This window comes from Scomber scombrus, chromosome 4 (genome assembly GCF_963691925.1).
Source record: "Scomber scombrus chromosome 4, fScoSco1.1, whole genome shotgun sequence".
Taxonomy (NCBI): Eukaryota; Metazoa; Chordata; class Actinopteri; order Scombriformes; family Scombridae; genus Scomber; species Scomber scombrus.
In genome coordinates, this window is record NC_084973.1 from 12,415,088 (window position 1) to 12,441,778 (window position 26,691).

The 26,691-nt window shown below is 41.2% G+C and overlaps 1 protein-coding gene across 1 annotated transcript in view; it reads left to right on the forward strand.

The window, feature by feature from the left end:
- Positions 1 to 26,691, forward strand: part of adgrv1 (adhesion G protein-coupled receptor V1) — a 95,864-nt gene that overhangs the window by 22,284 nt on the left and 46,889 nt on the right. Inside the window, exons 24-83 of the mRNA XM_062416710.1 lie at positions 64 to 257; positions 404 to 533; positions 857 to 937; positions 1,941 to 2,080; positions 2,196 to 2,561; positions 2,718 to 2,961; positions 3,068 to 3,283; positions 3,373 to 3,588; positions 3,702 to 3,946; positions 4,050 to 4,231; positions 4,347 to 4,845; positions 4,971 to 5,280; positions 5,549 to 5,758; positions 6,278 to 6,408; positions 6,573 to 6,672; positions 6,817 to 6,996; positions 7,279 to 7,442; positions 7,807 to 7,894; positions 8,115 to 8,141; positions 8,844 to 8,922; positions 9,020 to 9,158; positions 9,280 to 9,421; positions 10,184 to 10,449; positions 10,605 to 10,780; positions 10,931 to 11,058; positions 11,185 to 11,366; positions 11,500 to 11,646; positions 11,765 to 11,845; positions 11,990 to 12,254; positions 12,980 to 13,102; positions 13,254 to 13,476; positions 13,601 to 13,805; positions 13,968 to 14,114; positions 14,282 to 14,537; positions 14,984 to 15,186; positions 15,910 to 16,086; positions 16,325 to 16,507; positions 16,637 to 16,816; positions 17,051 to 17,215; positions 17,394 to 17,514; positions 17,616 to 17,739; positions 17,852 to 17,990; positions 18,138 to 18,323; positions 18,414 to 18,649; positions 18,853 to 19,001; positions 19,146 to 19,344; positions 19,516 to 19,735; positions 19,830 to 20,069; positions 20,191 to 20,340; positions 20,511 to 20,731; positions 20,833 to 21,112; positions 21,256 to 21,399; positions 22,126 to 22,297; positions 22,425 to 22,566; positions 22,675 to 23,243; positions 23,356 to 23,619; positions 24,057 to 24,174; positions 24,307 to 24,478; positions 24,731 to 24,973; positions 26,263 to 26,670. Of these exons, the coding sequence (XP_062272694.1) occupies positions 64 to 257; positions 404 to 533; positions 857 to 937; positions 1,941 to 2,080; positions 2,196 to 2,561; positions 2,718 to 2,961; positions 3,068 to 3,283; positions 3,373 to 3,588; positions 3,702 to 3,946; positions 4,050 to 4,231; positions 4,347 to 4,845; positions 4,971 to 5,280; positions 5,549 to 5,758; positions 6,278 to 6,408; positions 6,573 to 6,672; positions 6,817 to 6,996; positions 7,279 to 7,442; positions 7,807 to 7,894; positions 8,115 to 8,141; positions 8,844 to 8,922; positions 9,020 to 9,158; positions 9,280 to 9,421; positions 10,184 to 10,449; positions 10,605 to 10,780; positions 10,931 to 11,058; positions 11,185 to 11,366; positions 11,500 to 11,646; positions 11,765 to 11,845; positions 11,990 to 12,254; positions 12,980 to 13,102; positions 13,254 to 13,476; positions 13,601 to 13,805; positions 13,968 to 14,114; positions 14,282 to 14,537; positions 14,984 to 15,186; positions 15,910 to 16,086; positions 16,325 to 16,507; positions 16,637 to 16,816; positions 17,051 to 17,215; positions 17,394 to 17,514; positions 17,616 to 17,739; positions 17,852 to 17,990; positions 18,138 to 18,323; positions 18,414 to 18,649; positions 18,853 to 19,001; positions 19,146 to 19,344; positions 19,516 to 19,735; positions 19,830 to 20,069; positions 20,191 to 20,340; positions 20,511 to 20,731; positions 20,833 to 21,112; positions 21,256 to 21,399; positions 22,126 to 22,297; positions 22,425 to 22,566; positions 22,675 to 23,243; positions 23,356 to 23,619; positions 24,057 to 24,174; positions 24,307 to 24,478; positions 24,731 to 24,973; positions 26,263 to 26,670 (11,687 nt within the window). The remainder of the gene's footprint in view (positions 1 to 63; positions 258 to 403; positions 534 to 856; positions 938 to 1,940; positions 2,081 to 2,195; positions 2,562 to 2,717; positions 2,962 to 3,067; positions 3,284 to 3,372; positions 3,589 to 3,701; positions 3,947 to 4,049; positions 4,232 to 4,346; positions 4,846 to 4,970; positions 5,281 to 5,548; positions 5,759 to 6,277; positions 6,409 to 6,572; positions 6,673 to 6,816; positions 6,997 to 7,278; positions 7,443 to 7,806; positions 7,895 to 8,114; positions 8,142 to 8,843; positions 8,923 to 9,019; positions 9,159 to 9,279; positions 9,422 to 10,183; positions 10,450 to 10,604; positions 10,781 to 10,930; positions 11,059 to 11,184; positions 11,367 to 11,499; positions 11,647 to 11,764; positions 11,846 to 11,989; positions 12,255 to 12,979; positions 13,103 to 13,253; positions 13,477 to 13,600; positions 13,806 to 13,967; positions 14,115 to 14,281; positions 14,538 to 14,983; positions 15,187 to 15,909; positions 16,087 to 16,324; positions 16,508 to 16,636; positions 16,817 to 17,050; positions 17,216 to 17,393; positions 17,515 to 17,615; positions 17,740 to 17,851; positions 17,991 to 18,137; positions 18,324 to 18,413; positions 18,650 to 18,852; positions 19,002 to 19,145; positions 19,345 to 19,515; positions 19,736 to 19,829; positions 20,070 to 20,190; positions 20,341 to 20,510; positions 20,732 to 20,832; positions 21,113 to 21,255; positions 21,400 to 22,125; positions 22,298 to 22,424; positions 22,567 to 22,674; positions 23,244 to 23,355; positions 23,620 to 24,056; positions 24,175 to 24,306; positions 24,479 to 24,730; positions 24,974 to 26,262; positions 26,671 to 26,691) is intronic.

The following is a 26,691-nucleotide window of genomic DNA, read 5'->3' on the forward strand; positions in this document are numbered from 1 at the left end:
TATTTCTCCCCTATCTCTTTTGTTCTAATCATCACTATAACTCACAAACATAATTATTTCCAGGCCTGCTGCAGTTTCAGCCCAGCCTTCCAGGAGAGGGTTTGATCGCTCCGGCTTTAGAACCTGCCCACATCACTGTTAATGAGGAAGATGGACAAGTCCGTCTGCTGGTGGCCAGAGCCCAAGGCCTTTTGGGTAGGGTCATGGTAGGATACAGGACCACCCCCTTTACAGCATCCAGTCCTGAAGACTATGAGGTTGGTTTCCCCTCAAGTCTTTTATCTTACTGATGCTATGCTGATTTTGATAAATGTAAAGGTTTGAAGTTGAAGTTTTGGCCCCAGCTTTCAAATTTCTGCTATGTAGCTCGGATGGATTTTTTTTTTGTGTATTTCATTGTCAGGACTCAGAGGGCATGCTGGACTTTCTGCCAGGGGAAAGGTTAAAGTTCATTAGTGTCACCATCATAGACAATCCTGTCCCTGAACTGGAAAAGATTTTTAGAGTGGAGCTCTACAATGCTGATGGAGGAGGTATGAAATTCAGCATATTGTTTTCCTTTAGTGTTTTAATAGTTAGCATGCTTTAGAACTACTTTATATGCGCTTTTTTAAATTCACTTATATTTTTAATAGAAGTCTCTCATTGCCTATCCTCTAATTTAGAGTTGAAGTGAACCTGTATTCTGCCCCTCTTTTCGTGTGTTTTGTGATTTGTGTGTTGTGCTCCTGTGTGCTTCCCACATACCTACCTACCAACCATCCCTCCTATTTGCTTTATGACACCTACTCCTACTCCTCTGGTTTGACTTTAACCTGGTGTAACACCTGTGTGATCCTGGTGTGTGATCCATCAGTGGATCAGTTTCTGCATGGTGAAGGAAGTGGTAGTGGGGAGAGTGACTCTGACTTTCTACTTCCATCTTATCACCACCATGGTAAGTCTCCCCTCCCCAACTTCCCGAACTCCTTTATTACGGCAACTCCCACAACAACATAATTTCTCACTCCCCGAGGTTGCATATCTCAAAGTCAATTTCTGTCAGGGATCAAATAATGTGTAACTTCTGACAAATACTATTTGGATCTGATGTTTAAATTTGATATCCAGAAATTGAATAAGAATGACCTCTTTCTTTCAGAATAATATATTTGGCGAGTTGGATAGAGTTGCGTAAACAACATTTGGACCACAAAAACAACTCTGAAATCAGAATGAATTAAATTCTCCAATTGGACTGTCAGTCTTGAATCTGTTGAGTGAAATATTCCCAAATCATACTGTATTGATTTCTCTGATCAGCCATGTGAAATAAATAGTACTAATAAGGTAACATATTGTATACACTGACCATAGATGACATTACAATCACATTCTTAGTATGCCTCTAACCAACTCTTAAATATATTATCAACACATTATATCTGCAAACTAATTCACTGGCCATCCATTAATTTAGACATGGATTGTCTCATACATAATGCACAAAAATCACCACTAACATCATAGTTAGTATCTACCCGTGTGGTCTTATGTGCATATACACTCACACAGAATTGTGGATGTGTGCATGCATATGCATGTGTGTGTGTTTAATAGTGTGTGCTATTTACATTGTACTATGACCCCTGTGCAAGACTGAAGGAAAGTGATGTGGGAAAAGCAAATAGCCTTTCAGTAGTAGTGGTGGTAAGTGGTTTACATGATGTGTTGCATACCTTAGTGCTATAATACCCTCCACACACATACTTCAGTCTGATGCACTTGAACTTTATTTAGTGGGAAGCAAATGTGTAAATATTATTATTGTGCTTGATTCGACTAAAAGATGATCCATTTGCTCTTCTCTAACTGTTAGGTACTTTTCATTTACTTCACTCTTAAAAATGCAAATCCAAACTTTATCTAACGAATAATCATATCTTGTATTGTCTGTATAGCCAGTTTGGGAGCTGCTTCCCGCATCACAGTGACCATCGCTGCTTCTGATGATGCCCACGGAGTGTTTCAGTTCAGTCCTGATTCCCTGTCTGTTAATGGGACAGAACCTGGGGACGGACATAGTACTGTGGTCCTACAGGTCAGTAGTCAAGATATTAATACTGCTCTGGCAACAAAGCTAGCTACTATTTTTAAATACAGCATATTATACTGTATTATTCATCATCATACAATATCTTTTTTTCCTCTTCCAGGTGGATCGGTCCTTTGGTGACCTTTCCAGTGTGACTTTATACTGGGAGACTGATAACAGCTCTGATGGGGAACTCCTCAGCACATTTGGTAACATCACCTTTGGTATAGGTCAGACATCGGAGAACATTATCATCAGAGTGGCCCAGGATGATATCCCTGAGTTGGACAAGAATTTCACTGTGTCCTTAGTTAACGCCTCCCATGGTCGCCTGGGTGTTCAGACTTCTGCTACTCTGACTGTGCTCGCCAATGACGATCCTTATGGTGTTTTTGTATTCTCTAATGTCACGGGGCCTGTCCGACTTCCTGAAGCAGACTCAACTGTCACCCTTACCATCTTGCGACAAAGAGGCCTTATGGGACAGGTGTGTCCCACTATAGAAGGTTATAGAAGAAGTAAAGAAACTACTGCCAATTCTATGACTGGCAGTATTCTTTAATAAAACAATGTGATATGTTTTGTTGAGTTGAATTTTAAAATAATGATTCTGTGTCTTTGACTCCAATATTCATTTACCTAGGTGCGAGTCACGTATGGGACACTAAAAGAAGCTGATCCGGCACCTTACATGACCCCAGGGGTGGGCCGAGCCTCTGAGGGGCTAGACTTTGTTCCTCTCCTAGATTCTGTTGTGTTCTTTGCCAATCAGAGTGAAGCAAATATCACACTCAGAGTTCTGGATGATGAAGATCCAGAAAGAGACGAGTCAGTGTTTGTGAAGTTGATCAGTGTTCAACTCATCAAAGGAGAGCAGGAGAGGCACAGTAAGCTACTGACACAGATTTTACTTGAAGAAATCATTTTAGATATAATGATACTTCAACCATACTACCCTACACTGATAACATATCTTCTAACTGTCCCTTACAGTTTTCAGTTCCCCTTCTCTGGGCCCCAAGCTGGACATTGTAGCCCAGGTGATAGTAGAGGCCAGCGATGATGCTTTTGGAATCCTTCAGCTGTCAGCTTCTGCTGTCAGTGTGGCTGAGCACTATGTTGGTCCCATAATAAATGTCACACGTGTAGGGGGGATTTTTGCTGACGTATCTGTCAAGTTCAGAACTGTGCCTTTGACCGCCAGAGTCAGTAAGTGTTGAGCAGTGCAAATGTTTTCCACAATTTGTGTGTGGAGGTTGTCCATGTTCATATATATGTGCGTGTGTGTCATGCTATAGGTGAAGACTACAGCGTGGCCTCCACTGATGTGGTCCTTCTTGAAGGGGAGACCAGTAAATCTGTGCCCATCTATGTCATTAATGATGTGGTCCCTGAGCTGGAGGAGACGTTTCTCATCGAGCTGCTCAATCAGACAACTGGAGGAGCTCTGCTGGGAGAGCTCACACGTGCCATTATCACCATACTGCCTTCTGATGACCCTTTTGGTGCCTTTGGTTAGTTTCAGTCTTTCCATCTCATATGTACAGTCATACTGTTTTCACTATAATGGTTTGATTTCAGTGAGTTACAGGGTCGTTAAGCAAGTTGTTCACTTTGTTTTATTTAGTCTTCCAGTCTGTCCCAGTCACCATAGAGGAACCAGGATCTAACTCCATTGAGGTTTTGCTGCCTGTAGTCCGTAATGCTGGTACTATTGGAACAGTGGTAGTCCAATGGCAGGCCACTGTCAATGGTAAACTTGCTATAGGGGACATGAGACCCACATCGGGAGAGGTGAGGTTTGTTCCTGGAGAGACCATGAAGACGCTCCGAGTGGAGATCTTAGATGATGATGATCCTGAAATCACTGAGGTAATGAACTGAGACTTAACATAACAATATGAAATATCTAAATTAAGATGTTTGCTCTATTTACAGTTCACTGTGTATATCACACTCTTTCTGTCTTTTCTAGATAATTAAGGTAGAGCTTACTGGCGCCAGTAATGGAGGAAACCTTGGAGCCGACACATCTGTTAACATTATAGTGCCAGCCAATGACAACCCATATGGAACAGTATACTTTGAACAGTCTGTTTACCGCATTCAGGAACCATTGGAGGGAGTTTATAGAGCCAATATTAGTGTCCACAGGAGGTACTTTTGATTTTTTTTCTTCTGCATTAATTGTTTTGTTTTGTACTGCTTACATTAACCTCCCTTTTCCTATCATCTGTCTTTTTCTCCATCATCTCCATTGCTTTCATTCCAGAGGGGGTCACTTTGGTCGCTTGGAGATCCTGTACAGCACCTCTGAGATTGACATTGTTGGTTTGGCTCATGCTGAGGGCCAAAACCTGCTTATGTACTATGAACTCCCAAACCCAGGCATTCCATCCACTGCCCTCCATCAGACAATTAACATCACTGGTCAGAGAGACCCCCTGGCTGCATGTGCTGCTGCATGTTTGAGAGAACATGCTTGCCAGGCCTTCTCTCTTTCATCAGCCGTGACCCCACCATCTTGCACCTGGGTGACTTCAGGGGTGGACCAGCTGACTATAAAATCCCAGGTTATGACTTATTTAAAAAATGTCACTGCATCTGCATTCCTGTTCAGTGCACAGGCTGTTGCAGGGAGTGACTACACCCCTGTGACAGCTCAAAGTGCCTTTATGGAGGATGGTTCAGGGGTGGCCAACCTCACAGTCCAAATTTTGACTGATAAATTTGCTGAAATGGACGAGAGTTTCTCCATACAGATCTTAAAGGTAAAATCCAATAATATGTACAGTATTTTTCACACTATTGGTTTAATTTGTTTTATTTAAATACATGCTTTTCAAGTTTTACGGCAAATTAACAAGTAAAAAGTATAATCATATGTTGTTTGAAGGTAGAACTGATGAATCTGATGGTGGCACAGAAGAATCTGCCCTCAATTGGCCAGCCAGACAACGCTGTGGTGACTATAGGGATGAATGGCGATGCGTTTGGTGTATTTTTGATATACAGCGTCAGTCCCAATGCTACTAACGAGGGCCTCCATCTAGAGGTTCGAGAAGAACCTATGGTTGTGGTGCCCCTGGTTGTAGAAAGGAGGGGAGGGAATCTGGGGACTGTCACTGTGGAGTGGAGGTTTGTTGGAGGGAAAGCCACACCAGATGCTGACTTCACAGGGACTGGAGGGACTCTGGTTTTTAATGGTAGGTGGATCACTCACTGATTAGCAATGGCATGCAGTTTTATAATTATCTATGAGGAATTATATAAAAAACAGAAATACAACTTCTCAGAATGAGTTATTTGGGACAATGTCCATATTAAACCTTCATCATTGGTCAATATATCTTGGAATTCTTCATATGATATTTAATTGTTTTTGCTTAAATTTATCTAATAGTCAGGAGAATAGACAGATGCTAGTATGTGCCCTTCACCATGTTCAACGCACTTTATTCTCTGTCTCAACAGGTGATTTGAAGAAGACAATAGAGATAGTAATCAGAAATGATATTGAGCCAGAGGACAACGAGAGTCTCATGATTGGTCTTGTTAATACAGAGGGAGGAAGTCGAATCCTGCCAAATTCTGATACTGTAACCATAGTGATACTGGCTAATGATTATGTGGCTGGGATTGTAGGATTCCATCCAGACTCACGTTCTGTCATCGCCAGAGAGGGTGCGTAGCCATTTTTGATGCTTTGCAAATTTATTTGGATGTACATTGTACATTGCGTATGTCTATTATCACAGCCATACATTACATTCATAATCCTTTTCCATTGCCTCTCTCACTAGAGATGTGTCCTAATTATGTGTGGGTGCAAAGGAAAATAAATTCAATCATAGCAATGGCAGCATGCAGCAACAGGTGGCCCATGTAGTTGCCTGTCGTTATCCGGAAATTATGTATGCATGAGCAGTTGACGTCTCGCTGAGTAGAATCCATGCAATTAGGGACCCTCAACTGTCTCTACCTGAATCTATAAAAAACATTTTACATTATCTTAACAGATTTATAATTTAAACTCATAAAACAGGTGTGGACAGGCTTGTCATGTACTGCACTATCCTATTCTGATTATGCATTAACTTTTCTCACAATTAATGAAAAGGAGAAAAGAAGACAAAGTATGTTAAATTACTCCTGGTTTTGCATCAAGTGTTAGGGTTGACTTTGTCATTTTTTGTATTACAGGTGAGAAACTGTCCTTGTTAGTTTTGAGGACGGGTCCAGGTCTAGGTAATGTCACTGTGGACTGGACTGTACAAGGGCCCCTGGTAGACCGGACCTTTACCAAAACATCAGGGAGGCTTTTCTTTACTGAGGTACAGTTCACACAGCGGCACAGTATAAAAATGCAGACCATAGCACATACCAGCATGTTGTCATTGTTGTTGATTGTTGACCATTATTAGTGACTGAAATTGATATAAACTGTGATTTGGTATCTCCAGCAGGAACAGTGTATTTCATTATGTATCTCCTACAGGGAAAGCTGAATGACACCATTGTCCTTCAGCTTCTTGATGATGCTACACCAGAGGACAAAAACGAATACAAAGTTGCCTTGTCCAACATACAAACCTTTGGTAATACATCTGCTCTTAGTGCTAATGTGGTTGATAATCGTGCATGAGCTTATGATATGATACACATATGCTATATTTCTAAGAATGTACCTCAAAATAACCCTAATCAGAATTCTTACACAGATTGACATTCTCCTGATACAGGCATTGCAGTGACCGGCCATGCTGCCCTGGATGTTCAGGCCAGTGAGGCAGTGCTTAGTGTGGACACCAGTGATGTACCCTATGGGATACTGACCATTGCCCCATCATCGCTTATGTTGACCACAGAGGAACGAGACCGAACTATTAATATCTACATCAACAGGGAGTTTGGAGCTTCAGGTCAGTGGGCAAAAATGTGTCGTAGGAATGAAAAAGTTTCCTTTGAATTAGATTTATCCCATTTAACTTCAAACCACTATTTTGTTGAATAAGGTCCAGTTCCTCAGGTAGAGATTAAGCCTGGTCCTAGACTAAAGACAAGATTCTGTAAAAATATCCATTGAGAAACAAGTCTAGTAACAGGACTAGTCCAAGAGTAGATTTGTCTGGGAAATTGGCCCTTACAGTATATTTTAATTCTTGACTTTTTAACTGATACTATGCCTAAATGCTTTTGTCCAGGAGCTGTGAATATCACCTATGAGGTTATCAGAGGTTCTCTACAGGACCTGTCCCAGGTAGAGGGTGCTCTTGCTGACCCGGGACAAGACTTCATCTCTGGTACTGGTTTTGTGATCCTTCAGGATGGACAGACTTCTGTCGCCATCCCTGTCACCATACTGGAGGTAAAAAATGTGTCCTTCTCCCATTCGTTTATTTGTCTGTCTATCAAACTTGTTCGCTAAGGTGATACATTGGAAAAGATGTATTTTTACAACACCATTGTTGCATGATTTATCTTTCCACTACGCTTCATCATTTAAAATTATTTACTGCTTTACTTATTGAGTGTAAAACAGTAGGGGGAAGCATCATCAATCAAGAAGCATCAATTTTATAAAAACATTGCACCACCATCAGTCTGATATTAAGAAAATATGGAGATGTGACTGCCATATATATTCTCGTTGTAACACAAAATCAACGTAGATGAAGCAGATTTGTTTGAATGTTGAATTTTAAGCTTTTCGTTTCCCTTTGTTTTACCAGGACGATATTCCAGAGTTGCAGGAGTTCTTCCTGGTCAACATTACGTCAGCAGTACTCATCACAACCCTTGCCACTGTTCCCCAACTAGGTATGGAGCAGTTACGCAGCTTAAATCTGATCTGTACTGATTATTGAATTTCTTTGCAACATTACCGTCTCGAATTTCATGTAACAATCTTAATAGTTTCCTCATTGTTTCTCTCTGTTAGTTAGCATTTTCTCCTGTTCTCTCGTGAAAAAAGTTTATTTTCTTCCTTTTCTTCCTATAATTTATCCTAATTCCACACCACTTTGCTCTATTTGATGAGTAGAGGTTGTGTATTGCACATTGCCAGGTAAAATATACTTTCATATGTTGACAATCTTTGCCTGAAATGCCATGTAGCCTGATGTACAATATGTTCTTGTATTGTACATTGAAGTATAATGTTGTAGTTCACTGTCAACATGCGCCATGACAGAGCTTGTTAGTTACTGCTACTGTTTTTGCATAATTCAAACCACAGTCCAATTTATGAATGGATAGCTTTAGAAAGTGATGAGTAGACAGAATACTACAGGCAGAGCAATGCTTGGAGGCTCCCAGAATACTATAGGCCTTCTGCCTGGAGACGCACAGTAAACACCAGGCCGCTCTTTTGGCAGCAGTCATTATGTGGCTTGGATGGTGAGATTGATGCTTTCCATGATTGAGGAAGCCTAGGGATTTGGTGGGAGCCGAGTAGCACTGTGTGGTGAGGAAAGAGAAAGCCAAACTAAACCCATAGCTGGCCTCCCAGTACCTTGGCCATAGAATGAATGGGAGAAGACTATTCAGGGGGTCATAAATCAGTCCACCCAAAAGACTTGGCTGCTCAATTTCCCAAGCCACTTACAGGAGACACTCCTTAGCTGTAATCCTTCGCTCAAATGTGGCATGAGAAAACTTAGATCCTCCAGAGTTTGCTGTTGCACAACTTGCTGTTGGAGCTAGTACTGTAGTTATAGCCCTAAATTCAGCGATGTTGCTAGTGCTAAGTGTTTTTTCTTTCCCCTAGACACTGAGGGTTTGGTTGCAGAGGTCAGCATTTCGGCTAATGATGGAATTAGAGGAGTCATTGAATGGACAAACACCATGTAAGAAAGTACCCATAATTAACAGATTTCTTATGTTGAGTCACACATGCTGTAATAAAAGTGTTTTTTTCTCATAGAAATATGTTCTGGTTTCCAGGTTTGAAGTGAATGAATCAATAGGGGTGCTGACTCTAGTGGCCTACAGGAACAAGGGGGCATATGGAAATGTTTCTCTTTTTTTCTACGCTCAGAACCTGGAGGCTCAGCAAGGACTGGACTACAACACCAGCGAAATGGTCAGCCACTCACACACACAGTCAGATACCCACACTTACACACTAACATGGAATATCGTGCACTGTATAATATTTGTAGTTGCATGATTTTAATCAACTGAAAACCATTCTGTCCACCCAGATGCTCAATTTTGTTGATGGCGAAAGGCATAAGTTTGTCGAAGTACAGATCATTGATGACGCCATTCCAGAGGGAGCTGAGAGATTCCAGCTTATCATGTCCGAGCCTTCCCCTGGGCTGGAATTGGGAACAAATACTACAGGTAGATAGAGCAGAGTAGAATGCGATATCATTCTGGGAAATTTTCGTTGCAGTAGAATCAATAAGTATAAGACATTGGAACATAAACCTTCACTGTATATTTGGTTAAAATCTTCAAAATGTGCAAGTAATGGCGAAGAATTAGTGGAGATTTGGATTAAGAGGGTTAGGAATTTAATAACAAAATATGAGATAAAAGAGGTCTTATACTGTGACAATAGAAGATACTTGTTCCTGATCGGATTGTAAGTTTTATAGGATTTGTAGGATTTTTAAAGTTCTTTATCACAGCTTCTTCATACATTGTTCTAGATTACAGTTTATTCAGTGGTCTATATCAAAGGTACCATAGCAACGGTACATTTTCTTTATCCTGTTTCTAACCATGAGTTGAACTGACCACTAACAAACTAAAACAAATTGATTAATTTAAACACAGCAAACGTTTTTCTTCTATGGTAAGTGGTAGAGTATGAGCACAGTACCACACAATTTGGTGACATGATACATGAAAACACCAAACTCCAGGAAGGCCACCACACAATATGTTATTTCAGGACATACAAGGTTAAATAAGGACACCTTATCATGCACTCTGAAACAGGACAGGATGCAAATTAAGACATCACACACAACACAATACTAAAAATTACTTAAATTACTGAATTTACAAGAATTTGTAATGTATAAGAACTTATTCTCATGTATCCATATGTAACTTTGATATTATTCTCCTTAAGTGCATCTTTCTGTTTTCTTACAGCAACAGTGAATATCCTGGCCAGTGATGATGGACATGGCGTCATTTCCTTTAACACCAGCGAGCATTTCTTATTGAAGGAGCCCACGTCTGTGTCAGCGCTGAGTGAGAGCGTGGCCACACTGTATGTGGTTCGGAACCCTGAGAAAGGCACATTTGGCGCTGTAACCGTTCAGTTTACCATCACAGATGCTAATGGCAGCCTAGCAGAGAACGACCTGATGCCAGCACAAGGGTTTGTGGTACTGGATGATGGAGTCAGATTTAAGGTGAGAGAATGTAGGTTTAAAGCATTCAAATATGAGAAATCATGCACATGCATTTTTGTAATGTAAAGTGGATCTCATTTTTCTTCCCATACTACACACGCATTATGCCAAGTTTATCTGGCTAATGAGTCATTGTTTTATCTGTGTTGTGTCAGATGCTGGAGATCTGGGCACTGCTGGATGCTGAGCCTGAAGTGAATGAGACTTTCACAGTGACCCTGTCCAACCCAACAGGAGGTGCACGGCTGGGTGACAAACTCCATACTCTCATCACTATCCAGGAGAACCTCGCTCCTTCTGGCTTGTTCCGCATTGGACCCACTCTCAACAGGTCTGAATCGAATTGCACCAAGAAGACCCTCAAACTTAAGAAAACATAAACTACATAAAAATGTTTACAAATACATAAGCATGTATACACATACTAATGGAAAACATGTCAATGTAATCCCTAACTATTACATATGTGTTTTCTGGACAGAACTAACACAGAAGTGGTAGCTAATGAAGGTGATGGGCCAGTCTTCCTCATGGTGTCTCGCAGCAATGGTCTGGAGACAGCTGTCAGTGTGGAATGGGTGACACAGTCCGTCACAGCTGTTGCCTCTGGTGAGACCAGTATTCAAAGTCTCAATCTCCTGAATATCTACTCTGTTCTTCTGTTATTAGTTTTTTCCAGTTTCTCTGTGAATAAGAAATGTCATCATGATTCCTTCTTTTGCTTGATTCTTCCAGAGGGTCATCTCCCAGTGATGGGTGTGTACCAAAGCTTTGAGGACAACCCTACTTCTGCTTGGTGCTCCCTCCCTGAAGGGCCTTCTTTCCTTGCAATGAGACTGGATCAGAGTCCCACTGTTGGATCTTCACACACTTTTGCGACTCTCTATCAATGGCAGGGTGTTTTTGTGTCAGTGGAGGTAGGTTAACTACAGTATTGTAGTGTCAATCAGCACCTGATCCTCCTTCTGCAAATGCATATACTTGCAGAGCTGATTTATAGCTATTTACATTGCAATCATAAATATATATTTTTCTCTTTTGTCATTCCAGTCAGTCAGGATTCAGGACCCGAGCTCTTGCGTTGGGTTTGCAGTTAATAACTCTACATACATAGCCATCACACATAGTGGCCCTCCCTTTTCCCCTGCTGCCAACCTCAGCATCTTTAAACTACAGATGGACCTCAATGTCACATTGGTAAGCATATCCTAATTGTGCTACTTGTTGCTTACATCATGTTTTTGTACATTGGCACGGTTTTAGTACCTTATTTTGGATTACCTTCAAATGAATCAGTGCAAATTGATTTCTTTAGGAACAAACCATAGGTGTTGAAGCTTTGGATGTGAAACACTTCTCCACTGAAGGCAGAGATTATTTGATTGCATCAAGCCAGGTGAGTCTGATTGTAAGGCTTGAACTCAGTACCACAAATTTGAAATTGTTTTCAGTGGTGTCAATATCATTAAAATGGATAAAACTTCTCATAAAATGTTTAAAAAATGTTAAGTCTTGCTATTTTGTTTGTTTTGTGCTACAGATTTTTGTTTGGAGTGGAGGCTCCTTCACCCTCCACCAGACACTTGACTTTGAACAGGACATCCTCAGTGTGACCCCAGTCACTCTTGCGGCTGTGCCTTACTTGGTGGTGTGCATAGACAAACAGAGTGCCAGCTGTCTCCTGCTTCAGTGGTCCAGTGGAAGATTTCTGAATCCGCAGCCCCTCCCACTCAATGGCAGAGCCAGTCAGGTGGAGGCAATCCACACAAGAGCAGATGACACTCTCCTATTGGTTGTTATTGAAGGTGACCTGTCTTACTTTGGCATCCCATGACATTAAATTGTTTTTTTTATTTTATTTTTTATATCTAAAAAACTACGCAGTTTCTTCTTGAATTATAAGAGCATCCATAAACAGATGTGACTAGCTAAATTTGTAAATTTAAAATGTATGTGCTAGTTGACTGTATTGCAGAGCCTACGTATTTAGAAATGTCCTACAATGGAAGTTAAATGCACCTAATCTATGGTATGTTAAGAGGATGGTTGTGTTTTTACAATAATGAGATGCTATTTTCTGTGGTTCACTGTTCTTTTTAGTGGATTGTGTGGCAGTTTGATGCTGGTTCGGACAGTACAAACAAATCAGTGATACTTTAGAAGGCACACAAAAACTATGTGTGTATTACAGACAAAACAGCCTTGTTCTGTTGTCTCAAGTAAGATGACAAAATTCTCAATACAGAGCCAGATCATATATTTATACTACGCTCTGTATATTTTGATGAGACATAATCTCTCTGAGTCTGCAAAAGTGGTGAGTTTTCCTGGTTCAGATCTGTTGTGGGTTTACTGGAAAGGGCTCAGTGTGGAGGAGACCAGAGCCACAGAGGGACTCAGAGGTTGTAATTTGTCAGTCTTGGGTGTGTCTGTCAGACCAATCCTTACGTTACATAAATGTGCTATTCTAGTGTGAAAGAATGTACGTGTGTGTCTATTTGTGTGTTCATGTGCGTGTTTCCTTCTAAAGGTCTTTCTCCATCCTGTGAGGTGTTACGATGGGGCTCAGGTCAGCGTTTACCTCAGCTTTATCAGTCCATTCCTCACCCGGGCCTCACCTCTATTCACCCCTTCACTGCTCCTTCTGGAGTCAGTAAGTACTTATGTTATACAATAAAATAAAATGCTTTGTTTTTAAAGATAACTGTCATCATTTTAATCCAGTTGTATTTGTCAGGTGTGCTATTGAAATCCTTTCGCCAGACATCTTGATTAAATCAATGAAATCTTTTTCTTTTTCATAGCTTATGTCCTGCTAGCTGGTAAAAATAGCTCATCACTCTACTCCTGGAGGTCTGATGTAAGCCTTCTTACCATGATACTGAGGGCCCCTCCTGCCATTAGCTTCCTTTCTTTCATGGTCCCGTCCCTCAACACCACCAAGACCCTTTTGGCTTCCACTGAGGAGAACAGCTCAAAAGTTTATGAATTCACTTTCGTCTCCAATCAATCTGATTTCATACCCAGGTACCCACATTGTTTTTCCTAAATCTGGGATCTGCTAGTGTTAACTCATGAAGGCAAAACCTGCTCAAGGACAAATAAGACACAAAAAACTAATTTATGTTGTTTTCTATTTCTTCACGTTCAGTTATGGTGAGTTGCACTTTCTACCAGACGACAGCGAACTGCAGATAGCGGTGAATGTCATTGATGATGGCATCCCTGAGAAGCAGGAGAGCTTTCGGGTTAGCCTGAAGAATCCAAAGGGTGGGGCTGAGATTGGTTTTGGTGGTCAGGTGACTGTCATTGTCCCGACCAACGATGATGCCCATGGAGTCATAAGCTTTGCTCAGGTAAGCAGATAAACCTTTAATGTAAGATAGTCTGGGTATTCAACCACAGTAGTCATCATGTTACAGCAATTGTGTGTAAAGCTGCGTTATGTAAACCATATCAGAATAATTTAACATCATTTTAAGTATCACATTCATCAAATTATCATCACCTCTCTGCAGAATTCTTTGTCTATGGAGGTGGAGGAGCTGGAGCAAAATAATCAAATTTTTCTGAGTGTCCAGAGAAGAAGGGGGACTTTTGGCAGACTGACTGTTCACTGGGCTGCAAATGGCAGTCTGGCAGACATTTACCCTACTTCAGGAGTGGTGAGTTAACCTCCTATTATACGTACTTATCACTATATTACATTACTGTATGTATGTATTGACAACATGTTTGAATATGAAATATTACCAAATTTCAATAATGGCAGAATACTAATAAAGTGTCCCTGATTTGTGAAATGAAGATACATTTTTGTTTTCTATAATAGGTGACATTTTCAGAGGGCCAATCAGTAGCCATCATCTCACTGACTGTGATAGCAGATGGTGTCCCAGAAGCGAGAGAGAGTGTCACTATCACCCTCATGGATGTCACCACTGTGGGACTGCAGGATCTACAGCAGGCCGCAGTCATTGACAAGCAGCGGGCACAAGCTCTACTCACCATCCTACCAAATGGTTCTCCCTATGGGGTGATTGGATGGCATCTGGACTCCCAGTTTACACTAACACAAGAACCACAGAGTAAGTATTTATGTTTCCAGAGAGAGAATGAACAAGTAATGATTAGCTGCTAAATGTGTATTTCACAATGCATTACAGTTAAATATTGAAGGATAATCCTCTATTAAGATTACTCCAATAGAGTTAAGATGGTTACTGAATACCAGTCATTCATCTTATTTTTGAGTAAGGATTCTTAAGGCGCTTTACGGTAATCACACTTTTAGATTTACTGTAAATGAGATCTGCAGTGGTTTCCAGGATTTGGTGTAATTTAGGATTTGTCTCCATCTGTGTTTTGGAGGCTGGCCGAGTTGTCAGAGTAGTCTGTGTCGTAGGGTAACATACCTTCATACTGTTCTTCAAATTCACTTTCGAGTGTGGAAAGACTCAAGTTATAGATCTTGAAAATATAATTTTTGTGTTGTTTCAACATTTTGTGACCTCCTTTTTCTCCCAACCTACAGGGGTTCCAGTCAATGTGACTCTATCCATAGTGCGGGAGCAGGGCTCTTCAGGTGAGGTGGCAATCCATTACCAGACTAGGCCAGCCCTATACCAGCCCCAATCCAACCAGGCCACTGCAGGACTGGACTACACTGCCAAAGATGACACCATTGTCATGATCGATGGTGCTACTGTGGCCCTTGTCACTGTCACAGTCCTACCGGTAAGTTTGGACTGTTGTGTAATAGAGTCGATTAAATCTACCTGAATGAAGAATATTAAATTAGCAATATGACAAAAAAATGTTGTCTTAAAATGCACCAGTCTCCTATCATTTATTGGAATGAAGTATAATAGATTTTCTTGCACAATCACAATTTTAATCTTGCTTTCTAAGTTTCTTTCTTTCTTTCTGTCCTTCATCTCACACCTCCCACACTCATACACATTTAGACTGGTTTTGCAGATTGGAGCCTGTTTCTTGCCTTCAGCATAAAACTTGCCAACCAGCCCTCTGACTATCTGACTAGCCTTAAAATGTTAGGTGTATTCCATCAAAAAAGGGAAAATGCAACTTTTCCTTTCCACATACCATTCAAATATTCCCTTTATACGCATTTACTTTTGATAAACGTTTCCTTACTTTGTACCCAGTCTTACTGTCCATCTCCTATTAAGGGGATTTTGTGATTATGTTGTGTGTTTACACTAGAGATTGAAATAAATGATGTGAGACACAATTTTCTGCCAGCCCTTTGTAACTGCAAGGTTTCATTAATATTGTTGTGTTGAAAATGTTGTGTTATCCAAGATGACTCCTGGCTGCACCATTAACTGCAGTTTTGTAACCACCAAGCTACATTTAGTGACAAAGCTTATGACTTTGAGAAATGGATGAGAATCTGTTCATGCATATTGATGTCTGCCTAAATATGTGTTTTCTAAGGATGACATCCCAGAGCTTGCAGAGTGTTTCCTGGTAAATATCACCAGTGTGGAGCTTGTTAGAGGGTCGGCTGGAGCAGGCCAGCCCAGTGTTAAGAGACATGGTATGGAAGTAGCTGAAGTAACCATTCAGGAGAATGATGACCCTCGAGGTATTCTTCAGTTTAATGTGTCTGAGGTGAGTGCAGGATCAGCTCTATGGCTATGGCTTAGAAATTACCATGTTAGAGATACAATCTCATTAGTGACAAAATTAATTATATTAGTTTTGCAGTTTGCAGTCCTCTTCAACAATCTCTGAAATGATGCAAAGTGAAACAACCAAAATACTAAATTAATAATGTTTAAATAATAATATTTAAATCCTAAGTCATATTCTTCACTAATTAAGTATTATTTCTAAATATCTTCTCCAGGATATCCCAGGAACCGTGCTGGCCTATGAGATCCCACCACCAGACAACATCCTCTATCTGTCAGTTGTGCGACTTGCTGGTACAACTGGAAGACTGATCATCTACTGGGAGGCTCAGCCCCTCACTGCTGATTTTAATGACTTCAGCCCTACATCTGGGAACATCACCTTTCAAGATGGACAGGTAAATTGTTAAATTATCCAGATTTAAAATGAACCTGAATTAAATATCCTGAAATCTTGAAATCCTCTTATTTTATTATTATCTTGAAATCCTCGATGCTTTATGTTGTTTCCTCAACCTTGTTCTTAGAGAGAAGCCATTATTGCCATCACTATCTTGGACGACGAACAGGTGGAGACTTCGGAAACCTTCAGAGTAAATTTACTGCGTGTGATTGGTGGTGCTCGGCTGGGAGAGGTGACTTCTGCAACTATCAGCATTCCACCTAATGACTCACCACTTGGACAATTCGGATTTCGGGAACAGGAGGTGAGCCTAAATTATTCATACTTATGTATACCTTCTCAATTGAGCAGATTTGTGGATCACCCATACTTAAATATACATACGTTCATTCCCTCTCATTGCTCCACTGCAACAAAATAACAGCATCTCAGATCCTTCAAATATCATCGTAGTGATCATAAGCTCTGGTATAGCTGGTTATGCATGTTATTTTACTGTTGGTGTCACATATAATAACCTTAATTGGTCCCCTCTCAGGTTACTGTCAGTGAGCCAGATTTTGCAGATGATCCCGCTGCTGTAGCAACGCTAGCGGTGCTGCGTAGTGAAGAGGGCAAGGGGGCAGTGACACTTGTGTGGCAGCTGGAAGACGAGGCTAAAGATGACCTCTCACCTTTCAATGGAACACTTGTCTTCACTGAGGTACGATATAAAAGGGGTGGTGTCACTGTCCCACCGCACAGTATAGTATTAGTATTATTTCTATGTAATGATTTGTGAACATCACTCAGAATATATTGTTCTTTTTTATTTAGGTCTTACATAGGTATGATGTTTTTTCATGATGTCTGCTATACAATTATAATGTTAAACCTTCCAGAGTGAATCAATGAAGACGTTTGTGATAAGAGCCCTCGCTGACACTATACTGGAAGGAGATGAGCACTTCACTGTCCGGGTGTTTCCTGCTGAGAGTGGCGCTGTCATTGATCACCTAAATGGTCAGCATTTCAAAAAAAAAGTTGCACAATGACTGCATCAATTTATTATTTATTGTCTTTCATTGATTTGTCCTCCCTTCACTGGTCATATGCTCCTCCAGGATTGGCCACCATCACTATCAGGGCAGACAAGGCTGCCCTGGGAATTATTGGAATAGCAGAGTCATACAGGAACATCATCATTGGAGAACCCCAGGGAGATTACAATGGCAGTGCCGTGGTCAGGTGAGATAAACATATGAGAGCTTTAATTTTCAGTGCCTCCTTTGATTAGTTAAGCATTCATGTGAAAATCCTTTGGTATATGTATCATTTTGTATGTGTGTGTGTCTTCCAGCCTTGTGCGAGGACCAGGTGTGTTTGGGGAGGTCCAGTTATATTGGAACATCACTCCAGCGGTGGTTTCGGAGTTCAAGGAAATCTCTGGCATTGTGATTATGAGAGACAGACAGTCTGCTGCTACCATTACTCTGAAGGTACTGGTTAATATGGACTGTAGTGTTCATTGAACAATCGGGTGATTGTCTGCAGAATACACATATGTAGACCAAAATAGCATCATAATGATGAACTTCTCTGTGCTTTCCACAAAATGATCCTTATCACATCTATCATGATGCCAGGTCCTGGATGATGATTTCCCTGAGGAGCGACGTGAGTACCAGCTGACACTCATGTCTGCTACCCCAGGACTGGAAATCAGTCCCGTAGCACAGCATGCCAGAGTTATAATGGCAGCCAGCGACAACCCCTATGGCCTGTTCTCCTTCACCCAGGACCAGATCAGGGTGACTGAGGAGGAGGGGGTGGTGAGCACAGAGTCATATACAGAGAAAATTTAGAGTGTATTTGATATACTGTAGTCAAAAACCTAACCCACAGCTACATGTTTTCCCCAGGTGAATGTGGCTGTTAATCGCTCTTTAGGCAGTCTTGGCAGCGTGCGGGTCACCTATCAGACCTCTGGCAACACAGCGGTCAGTGGAGTTGACTTTGCTCCAGCCTCAGGAAGACTACTCTTCACCCCAGGCCAGACATCACAACAGGTCTCACTGCATATCTATGATGACAGTTTTCCAGAGGGGCCTGAGGTTTTCTTCCTCAACATCACTGCAGTGGAGCTAGTCACTGTCAGGTACAGTAAAATTAGTTGGATAAAGGCAATGAATGGATGGTTGAAATTTGTATAGTATTTTCAGAAAGGATGTTGCAAGTTTGACTGGAGTGTCCTAGTCATTTATATTACAGACACTTCATAGCCTTAATTTAGTCAAAATATTGTGTCTATATGAGTTATTGTCGGTTACTCTTCATTCTGTGTCTCCCTCTGGTGGTCAGTGCTGTGGACTACACAGTGAAAGAGTCCGGTCTCCAGCTGGACCAGCCCCCAGCTATAGGCAACATCTCTTCTCTTACTGTACTCATACAGAAGAATGACAATGTCGAGGGTATCCTAGAGTTTAGGCAGGACTATTCCAACATAACAGGTAAATCAAAAGAAAGGCACACTGAAAAGGAGCTTTGTTAAAGCACTTGTTAAAGTGAGGCAAAAGTGTGCAATGACCCAATGTCTTATAGAGAATCTATTAGGAGCATATGTAAAATCCCTGTTTCTGGCTTCTTTCTTTCAGTTGATGAGGATGCGGGCACTTTGTTGATTCCAGTGGTGAGGAGAGTGGGTTCATATGGACTGGTCTCAGCTCAGTATATTTCAAAAGGCTTGAGTGCAACTCCTGACCTTGACTATATCCTGAATAATGGCTCAGTTGTATTTGTCCATGGCCAGAATACCAGCTACATTACAGTTTCTATCATAGATGACCAGGACAGGTGAGAGATGAAATGAAAGACATTTAGACCAGATTATTTAAGGTATACTGTATATTTTGAATAGAATATCTGCTGAAGTGAACATAAATCATCAAATGTGTTTTAAATGATCATACAATTATATGCAGATATTCTTTGATTATAATTTAAAGTTCAAATTGTCTTCCCCAGTGAATATGCTGAGATATTTGAAGTCCTACTGGTTGGAGCTACAGGGGGTGCAGTCCTCGGCTCTCAAAATGTTGCCAGGGTAACCATCACCAAAAATGATTCTCCAAACGGGGTTGTGCGTTTCCTCAATGAGAGCCTAATCACCTTGGTCAACCCAAACTCAACTCTAAAACTCAACCTTGTCTTGGAGAGAGCAGGCGGTCTAGTGGGCAATGCAACGGTATCAGACAGAGAAAATCACATCACTTCAGTTGTGGTTGCTTGCAATTTACTGTCAGATCTCAGGTGTTTAAATTTGTTTTACCCTTTTACAGATTGCCTGGATTATCCTCGGCCCTAACAGCAGAAAGGTCCTTCCTCCATTCAATACAGACATTAGAGAACCTGTGAATGGGTCCTTCTTCTTCAGGGAGGGAGAGGAAGGCACACGTACCATAGAGCTGCTTATTCTCCCCCATGGTGAAGTGGAGGTGGAGGAGACATTTGTTATAGAGCTCAACATCCTGTCTGGGGACATGGATATAGATCCTCAGGCTGGCTCTGTAACACTGAAGGTACTTAATTTAATCATGACAGCAAGGTTGATTTCGCTATCATGAATTACAACACTTTTTGCAGAAGGACATGTAATAGCAGGCCTTAGCATCTCTCTCTTAATGTGTTTTTGTCTTCCAGATTGAGAAGTTTGGTGACCCAAATGGTATAGTCCGGTTTACTGAGAATGCTCTTCGTGAACGTGTCTACAATGAATCCACAGAAGCAGAGGGACCGTTTGACATTTCCCTACAAATCACACGCAGAGAGGGTGTCATGGGTGACATCATGGTAAGATTATGTATTTATGTGCATGTGTTAGAACATGCCCCCTCTGTCACCAGTAAGCAGCAGAAATATAAGGAAATGTATCAATTATCAGTCAAATAGCTGATTTAAATCCTTAGTTTTTTATTTAGTCTCTCATTGAAACACACACATATGTTTGTCCAACACCTTAGGTCCACTGGGAGATACAGAGTGACTCTGATATGGCGGGTGACTTCCTAGCCTTCTCTGGCTCAGTGATGATCCTGCAGGGCCAAAGGGAGGCAGAAATAGTCCTCAGGCTGATGCCCGATACAGTGCCAGAGCTGGAGGAGCTCTACATTGTCCAGCTCACAGCTGTGGAGGGTGGTGCTACCTTGGATTCCAACCCAAACCTCATCAGCACCCGTATTAGGTTTGTCATTATGGTTCTGTTATACTCAGGAACATATATAATATAAAGTAAAAAAGTCAAATATTTCATCAACTTCATTCACCTTCATCTCTCATCCTTAGGGTGCAAGCTAATGACGAGCCCCATGGCATGTTTTCCCTGAACCCTGAGCAACAGTCTATAATTGTAGTGGGATCAGGTTCAGAGGTCAGCCGAGTCCTGGTTATGAACGTGACACGGCTCGCAGGGCTGTTTGGCAATGCTAGTGTTGGCTATAGGATCAGTGGAGGCATAGATGAAGTGATGGACATTGAGGAGATACTGGGAGGACTAGCTGAAGGGAGGCTGTTGTCGAAGGAGGGAGAGGCCTTCATTACTGTCACTGTACCCATCAGCAGCCAGGTAAGGATCAGGATGCTTAACGACAATTAAGACCTAAATTAAATTAATTTTAAAAGGACCCATGTAGGTTTTTAGCTTTTAAGTAGTTTTTTTAATAAGCACCCATACAGCGTTTGTTTGTTTTCCTGCTTTATTCTATGTAGGTGTTTCTGGCAGTGGGTGAAAGCTTAACAGCACAGCTGACTAATGTCAGACTAGTAAGTCCTATTCTTGGTTCACCTCCTCGTCTCCTTCATGAGGCCAGTGTTGCTACCGTGACTGTGCCTAAAGAAGCTGCCAGCTCAGAGGTGAGTTGTGGATATGTTTTTATTTGTTTGTTTGTTGATATATGACCCTGCAAGGATAACTTCCAGTCCCCAACTTCCTTCCCTTTCAGGGCACTCCGAATTGTGAAAAGTGGTAGGGCCTCACTGAATGCCCAATGACATTTTGTTAGAGTGAATATATCTTCTATATACATATTGTGTCACTTGGCAGCTTTCTGCTTAGAAATAATTCCTTTTGTAGAACACCACTGACATAATGCATCAATTTTCCTTATTTAAGGTAGGGTAAGTTACACTTACAGATAACTGATCGGTAAACATGAGTTTGTTTAATTATTTCTCCGCCAACAGAGGAAAAACTACTACTACACCATAACCTTCTGAAATCTCTCTCCACAGACTTTGATATAACATAAAACTCAATTATAGCCTTTGTAACTGAGTTAATGTTGAGTTCTTGACTGCTCTGTGAACACTCAACTGTTCCTTGTCAAACCTTTTGAAAAGTCCATGTAACACACTCGAGCTAATGCATTTAACTCACTGCTAACAAGGAAATTTACAGAACATGACAAACGTTGTGGACACTACAAAAAGACACTTTATAACAGATAACTTTCTCAGCGCTGTGGAATACAAAATAATTATTAGATACAACAATGCATTTATATATTTTTCTGGTTAATGATAAAGGAGACAACAAGACAGCAGCATTTATAATTATCCTGTCTCACTTATGTTGTGCAGGTTGGTTTTGGCTCCCTGGCCCTGCAGGTTTCAAATGTAGAAACTGGGAAATGTGAAGCAAAAGTGACGCGAGAAGGGCTGTTTGGAGAGATCAGGGTGCAGTGGAGAGCAGGGTATCCTTCAGGACAGGCTCCTTCTGGCTTCAGATTTGGAACTATCATGCCAAACTCAGGTGAGATACCCTGTAGGCAAATAAACTCTGAAAAACTGAATGATAGCAGCACAGATTCAGGCATTTCACTGCACTTGCATTATTTATGTCAGTTGTTTTTTTTAATGTGCTCCTTCCTCATATACAGGTTCACTAACCCTGGCCCATGGAGAGAAGGCTAAAGCCATATCTCTGACAGCTATTGCTGATGCATCTGAGCCAGCTGTCCATGCCATACACCTTACTGCTGCCACCTCCAGCACTGCTGTAACCAGTACTGTTAAACTCAGGTAATGGTGTTACAGTGGTCTGAAGTTGTAGCACAGTCAATATGTGGATCTAGAAGTCTGTTGAATAAAACATTAAGACAAATAAAATGTGTCTCTCTGCCTGTGCAGGTCAGGATATACTGTGGCTGAAGTGGAGCCATTGGGAATCTACCAGTTTGCCCCTGAATCTCGGCAGCTGGTTATCGCAGAAGACATCCAGACTATAACACTTTATGTTCAGAGACTCTACGGTTCTCGTAGCAACATCACCCGCCTGTCCTATACAACAATAACAGGCAGCGCAGCAGCGGGAGAGGACTTCATTGCAGTGCCAGACGGCCGCTTGGTCTTTGACTCCCCTCGCCAAACCAACACTTCCCTGCGCCTTTCAATACTTGATGACTCCCTTTCAGAGCCTGATGAATACTTTCACGTCAACCTAACAGATGTTCACCTCCTTACTCCAGTCTCAGCATTGGCAGACACTTCTCCTCGTCTTAACCCTCAGCACAGCTTGGCCACTATTACCATCCTTGCTAGTGATGTGACTGGTGGAGTGCTGAGTATTGGCCCTGGACAGATCCAAGTACCTGAAGACAGGGATGAGGAGACTCAGCTGGAGAGGAAAGTGGTTCTGAGGGTGCGCAGGTCTGACAGTGTGGCTGGAGCTGTGAGAGTTCGGGTACAAGCATATGGAGGTGTGTTTGTTTTAATGCACCTCATCTTGCTCAATTACAATATATTATATCAAAATTTACTGTGACGTTTACAGTTTTGCTTTAGTTTTTGTTGCTGTGTGATTTCATCCAGATGGAAGCCCAACACCTCTTCCCTTCACTGTGGATCCTATTGAGACCTTAGCGAAGGAGAATCAGGACTTCCTCTTGGAGTCCACTATTGTGACCCTGCAGGCTGGTCAGAATGAGGCCGAGGTTATCCTTGTCATCCTGGATGACTCTGAGCCAGAGGGACAGGAAGTATTCTTCATCTACCTCAGTGATCCCGAGGGAGGGGCACAGATCACAGACAGTCCAGATCAGGGCTTTGGGGCCTTTGTCAAGATCACCATCCTTGGTAAAATAACGAACGAAAGATCAAGTAGTATTTATTTCTAGTTTGTTTTTAGTTCTGCAAATTTATTAGCAAATGAATTTGTTCCAACATGTTAATTTCTTGCATTCATTTCTTACTATGTTTTTCCATGTTCTTCTGGCTATAGCACTGAATTCATTCCAAGTGTGTCCTTGGGGACTAATTAAAAAAACCTGCAGACATGTGTTTGTTATTTGAATGAGTCAGTGTCCTCCTCTAGTTTCCACTAATGCTATTTGTTTTGCATTGAGTTGCTGTAACATTAGGGTCCTGCTGCTATTTTCGGCCTCCTGGCATTACTTCACACATAATCATTGCAGTGGGAAGATTATTATGATTGATTACAAAGTACATAATTTTGTGGTTGTCTGGCTATGATTAAATTAATTTGTATCATTAATTTGTACTATCTACAACAGGGAGTGACTTCCACAATGGTATTGTAGGCTTCAGTCTTAATTCTCTGATGGGCCAACTTCTGGATGAGGATTCAAAGAACAGAACCACTCAGCTATACCTACAGAGACAAGAAAACAGGTAATAAAACCTACTTTTTTTGCACTCATTGGGTTAAAATTTACGTTAATATGAAATTGCCTCAAAGAAATTCTTCTGCTTTCATTTTTTGTTATTTCTATTTATTTTGTATGGTCTTTTCTCTCTGATCAGAGTTTTTGAGGATTTGCAGGTCTTCTGGAGAGCTACATTCAATAAGACAACTCTAACTCTTGTCAATAATGGAGTCGACCTAACCAAACAGCTGGTGCAAACTTCAGGAACTGTGCTGTGCACGAGAGGAGAGATAATATGTGCTCTTACGGTGGAGGTCCTAGATGATGAGGTGAGAGGGATCAGTCCCTTGTGCAGGTGGTAATATTAGATGTTGGTATCTTCCTGACCTTTAATAACACTTTGCCCAAGATTTACACGTGCTTCAGTGTGCTATAATGCAGCTGATTTTTCCACTCTAAGAATTGAAAATACAGTTTTTAAGCCAACATAATTTGGGGAATAATAATTTACGTTATGTATGTAAACATGAGAAATGTTGTGGTGCACAAAATTAAACAACCACTCATCTGTGTTTCCGTAGGAACCAGAGTACCAGGCATGGTTCTTAGTGGAGATTTATCAGGTGGGTGCAGGTGCTACCATTAATGCAACAACCCGTTTTGCCAACATCACCTTGGCTGAGAGCGACGATCCACAAGGAATTGTGTACTTTGCTGTTGGCCACAGACTGCCCATCGCCACCCTGATGACCACAAGGCTCAGTCTCCAGGTCTATAGACGAGCAAGCATAGCTTCTGTCATGTCTGTACAATATCGCACATTGGTAAGTTACACACAATTTTTTGGCTGTTAAGCACCAACATACACTATAGCACATGCAAGCATACATAAAGTACTATAAATACAACTGGGCATACGAACAAACATGATACACATATCTTGAAATTTTATTTACAACTTGTTGTACTTGACTTTGATTGTATGGAAACAAATAGGACCATTCACCTTTGCCTTGGAGGTGTCATTCTGCATAGTAAGAAATCCCATTTTAATCTAGGCTGTAATGATATCGTGCCAAGTAGGATTTTCCCCAATCGTTGAAATTGTGACACCTGAATGAAGTATATTTGTCTCCAACTGACCTGGTTTTGTTAACCCTATCCACCCAATGAGTTAATCACAAATCTAGTAGTCCACTGATTTATTTTGGCTCCTTTGTAACGCTGTCACTATTAAAGCCAGTTCAAAAAACTATTTTATCATGTCACGTTCTAGCTGCTACCACCGAGCCCCAAGACTGGGATGTGCAGGGGTTTTTCTCAAAGGTTTTCCCTGATTTAACAATACTGGAAAATTGGAAGCATTCTTTTTCAGAAAGCTTACGTTGTTTTCTAATTTTGGACACTTCCTCGGATCATGGTTGATTTCTCTATCCTTAAGCAGAAATGCCAGAAAGATACAAAAAGTATCAACTTTGCATGATATAATCCTTCATTTATGTAGCTATTTTAAAATGGAATGCAAATAACAAAACTGCATTTAGTAGTTATCTTACATTTCATCTGATGGTTGAACCCTAGAAGATTTCGCAATCTTCTTTAGCTTTATGGAAATAATAATTGTGTTAATGATTTATTGGTACTTATAAAGTTCAAAGAGACCAATGTTCCCTCTTCTCCTTGCATCTTTTATATCATTGCCACCCTTTCTCTCTCTGAGGAATAATGATTAGACATGTCTTGGCTGCATTCAGCTCAGGGGCATAAAGTCTCCACTGGCACTCCCAGTGTTTGATATTAGAGATGAAAGGTAGAGAGTGTCTAGTGCACTCAACAAAATTGAAAAACCTCACTGAGACACATGACCAGGTCATCTGCTTTCACCTCTCACAACTAAAGCATGTTGCAACATATAAGCTTTTATACATAATAAAAGCCCAGTCCCTCATTTACATTACATCCCAACTTTCACAATGTGGTCAGTAGCCTGAGGTATAGTTGTTTTTGTTAGGTGTTTTCAGGCAGTACATTGTTGCCGTTTTGTCATTGTTCTGTTGATGCTGGTAACATGACTCCATGAAGTACATAACATCTATGTTTTTTTCTTCCCTAGGAACTTCCCAGGGAAGAGATGGTGGGTCCCTCTATAATTTGGCCTGCGAAAGCAGGCATGGATTTTCCTAAGCAGGAGGGCAGGCTAACCTTTGATGTGGGTCACCATAACACATCATTGGACATTTACCTGACACCTGACCTTGCCTCATCCTTGCCCACACCTAAGCGCTTCCAAATCGAGCTCTACAATGCTACAGGGAGTGTCAGAGTGCAGCCTGAGTTCGGGCTTGCTAATGTGACTCTGGTGTCAAATGCGGCAAGTGAATCTGTGTGGGTCTTACTGGACCAATTACACCAGCCTCTCGATGCAGCTACATTGAACCAGGTTCTGCAAAGACTGATCGATAAGGTCACCACACCTCTCAATCGTGAGCAGATGATCGCTGTGCTTGAAGCTGTGGAAAAGGTAAGAGGGTTGGAGAGAGAT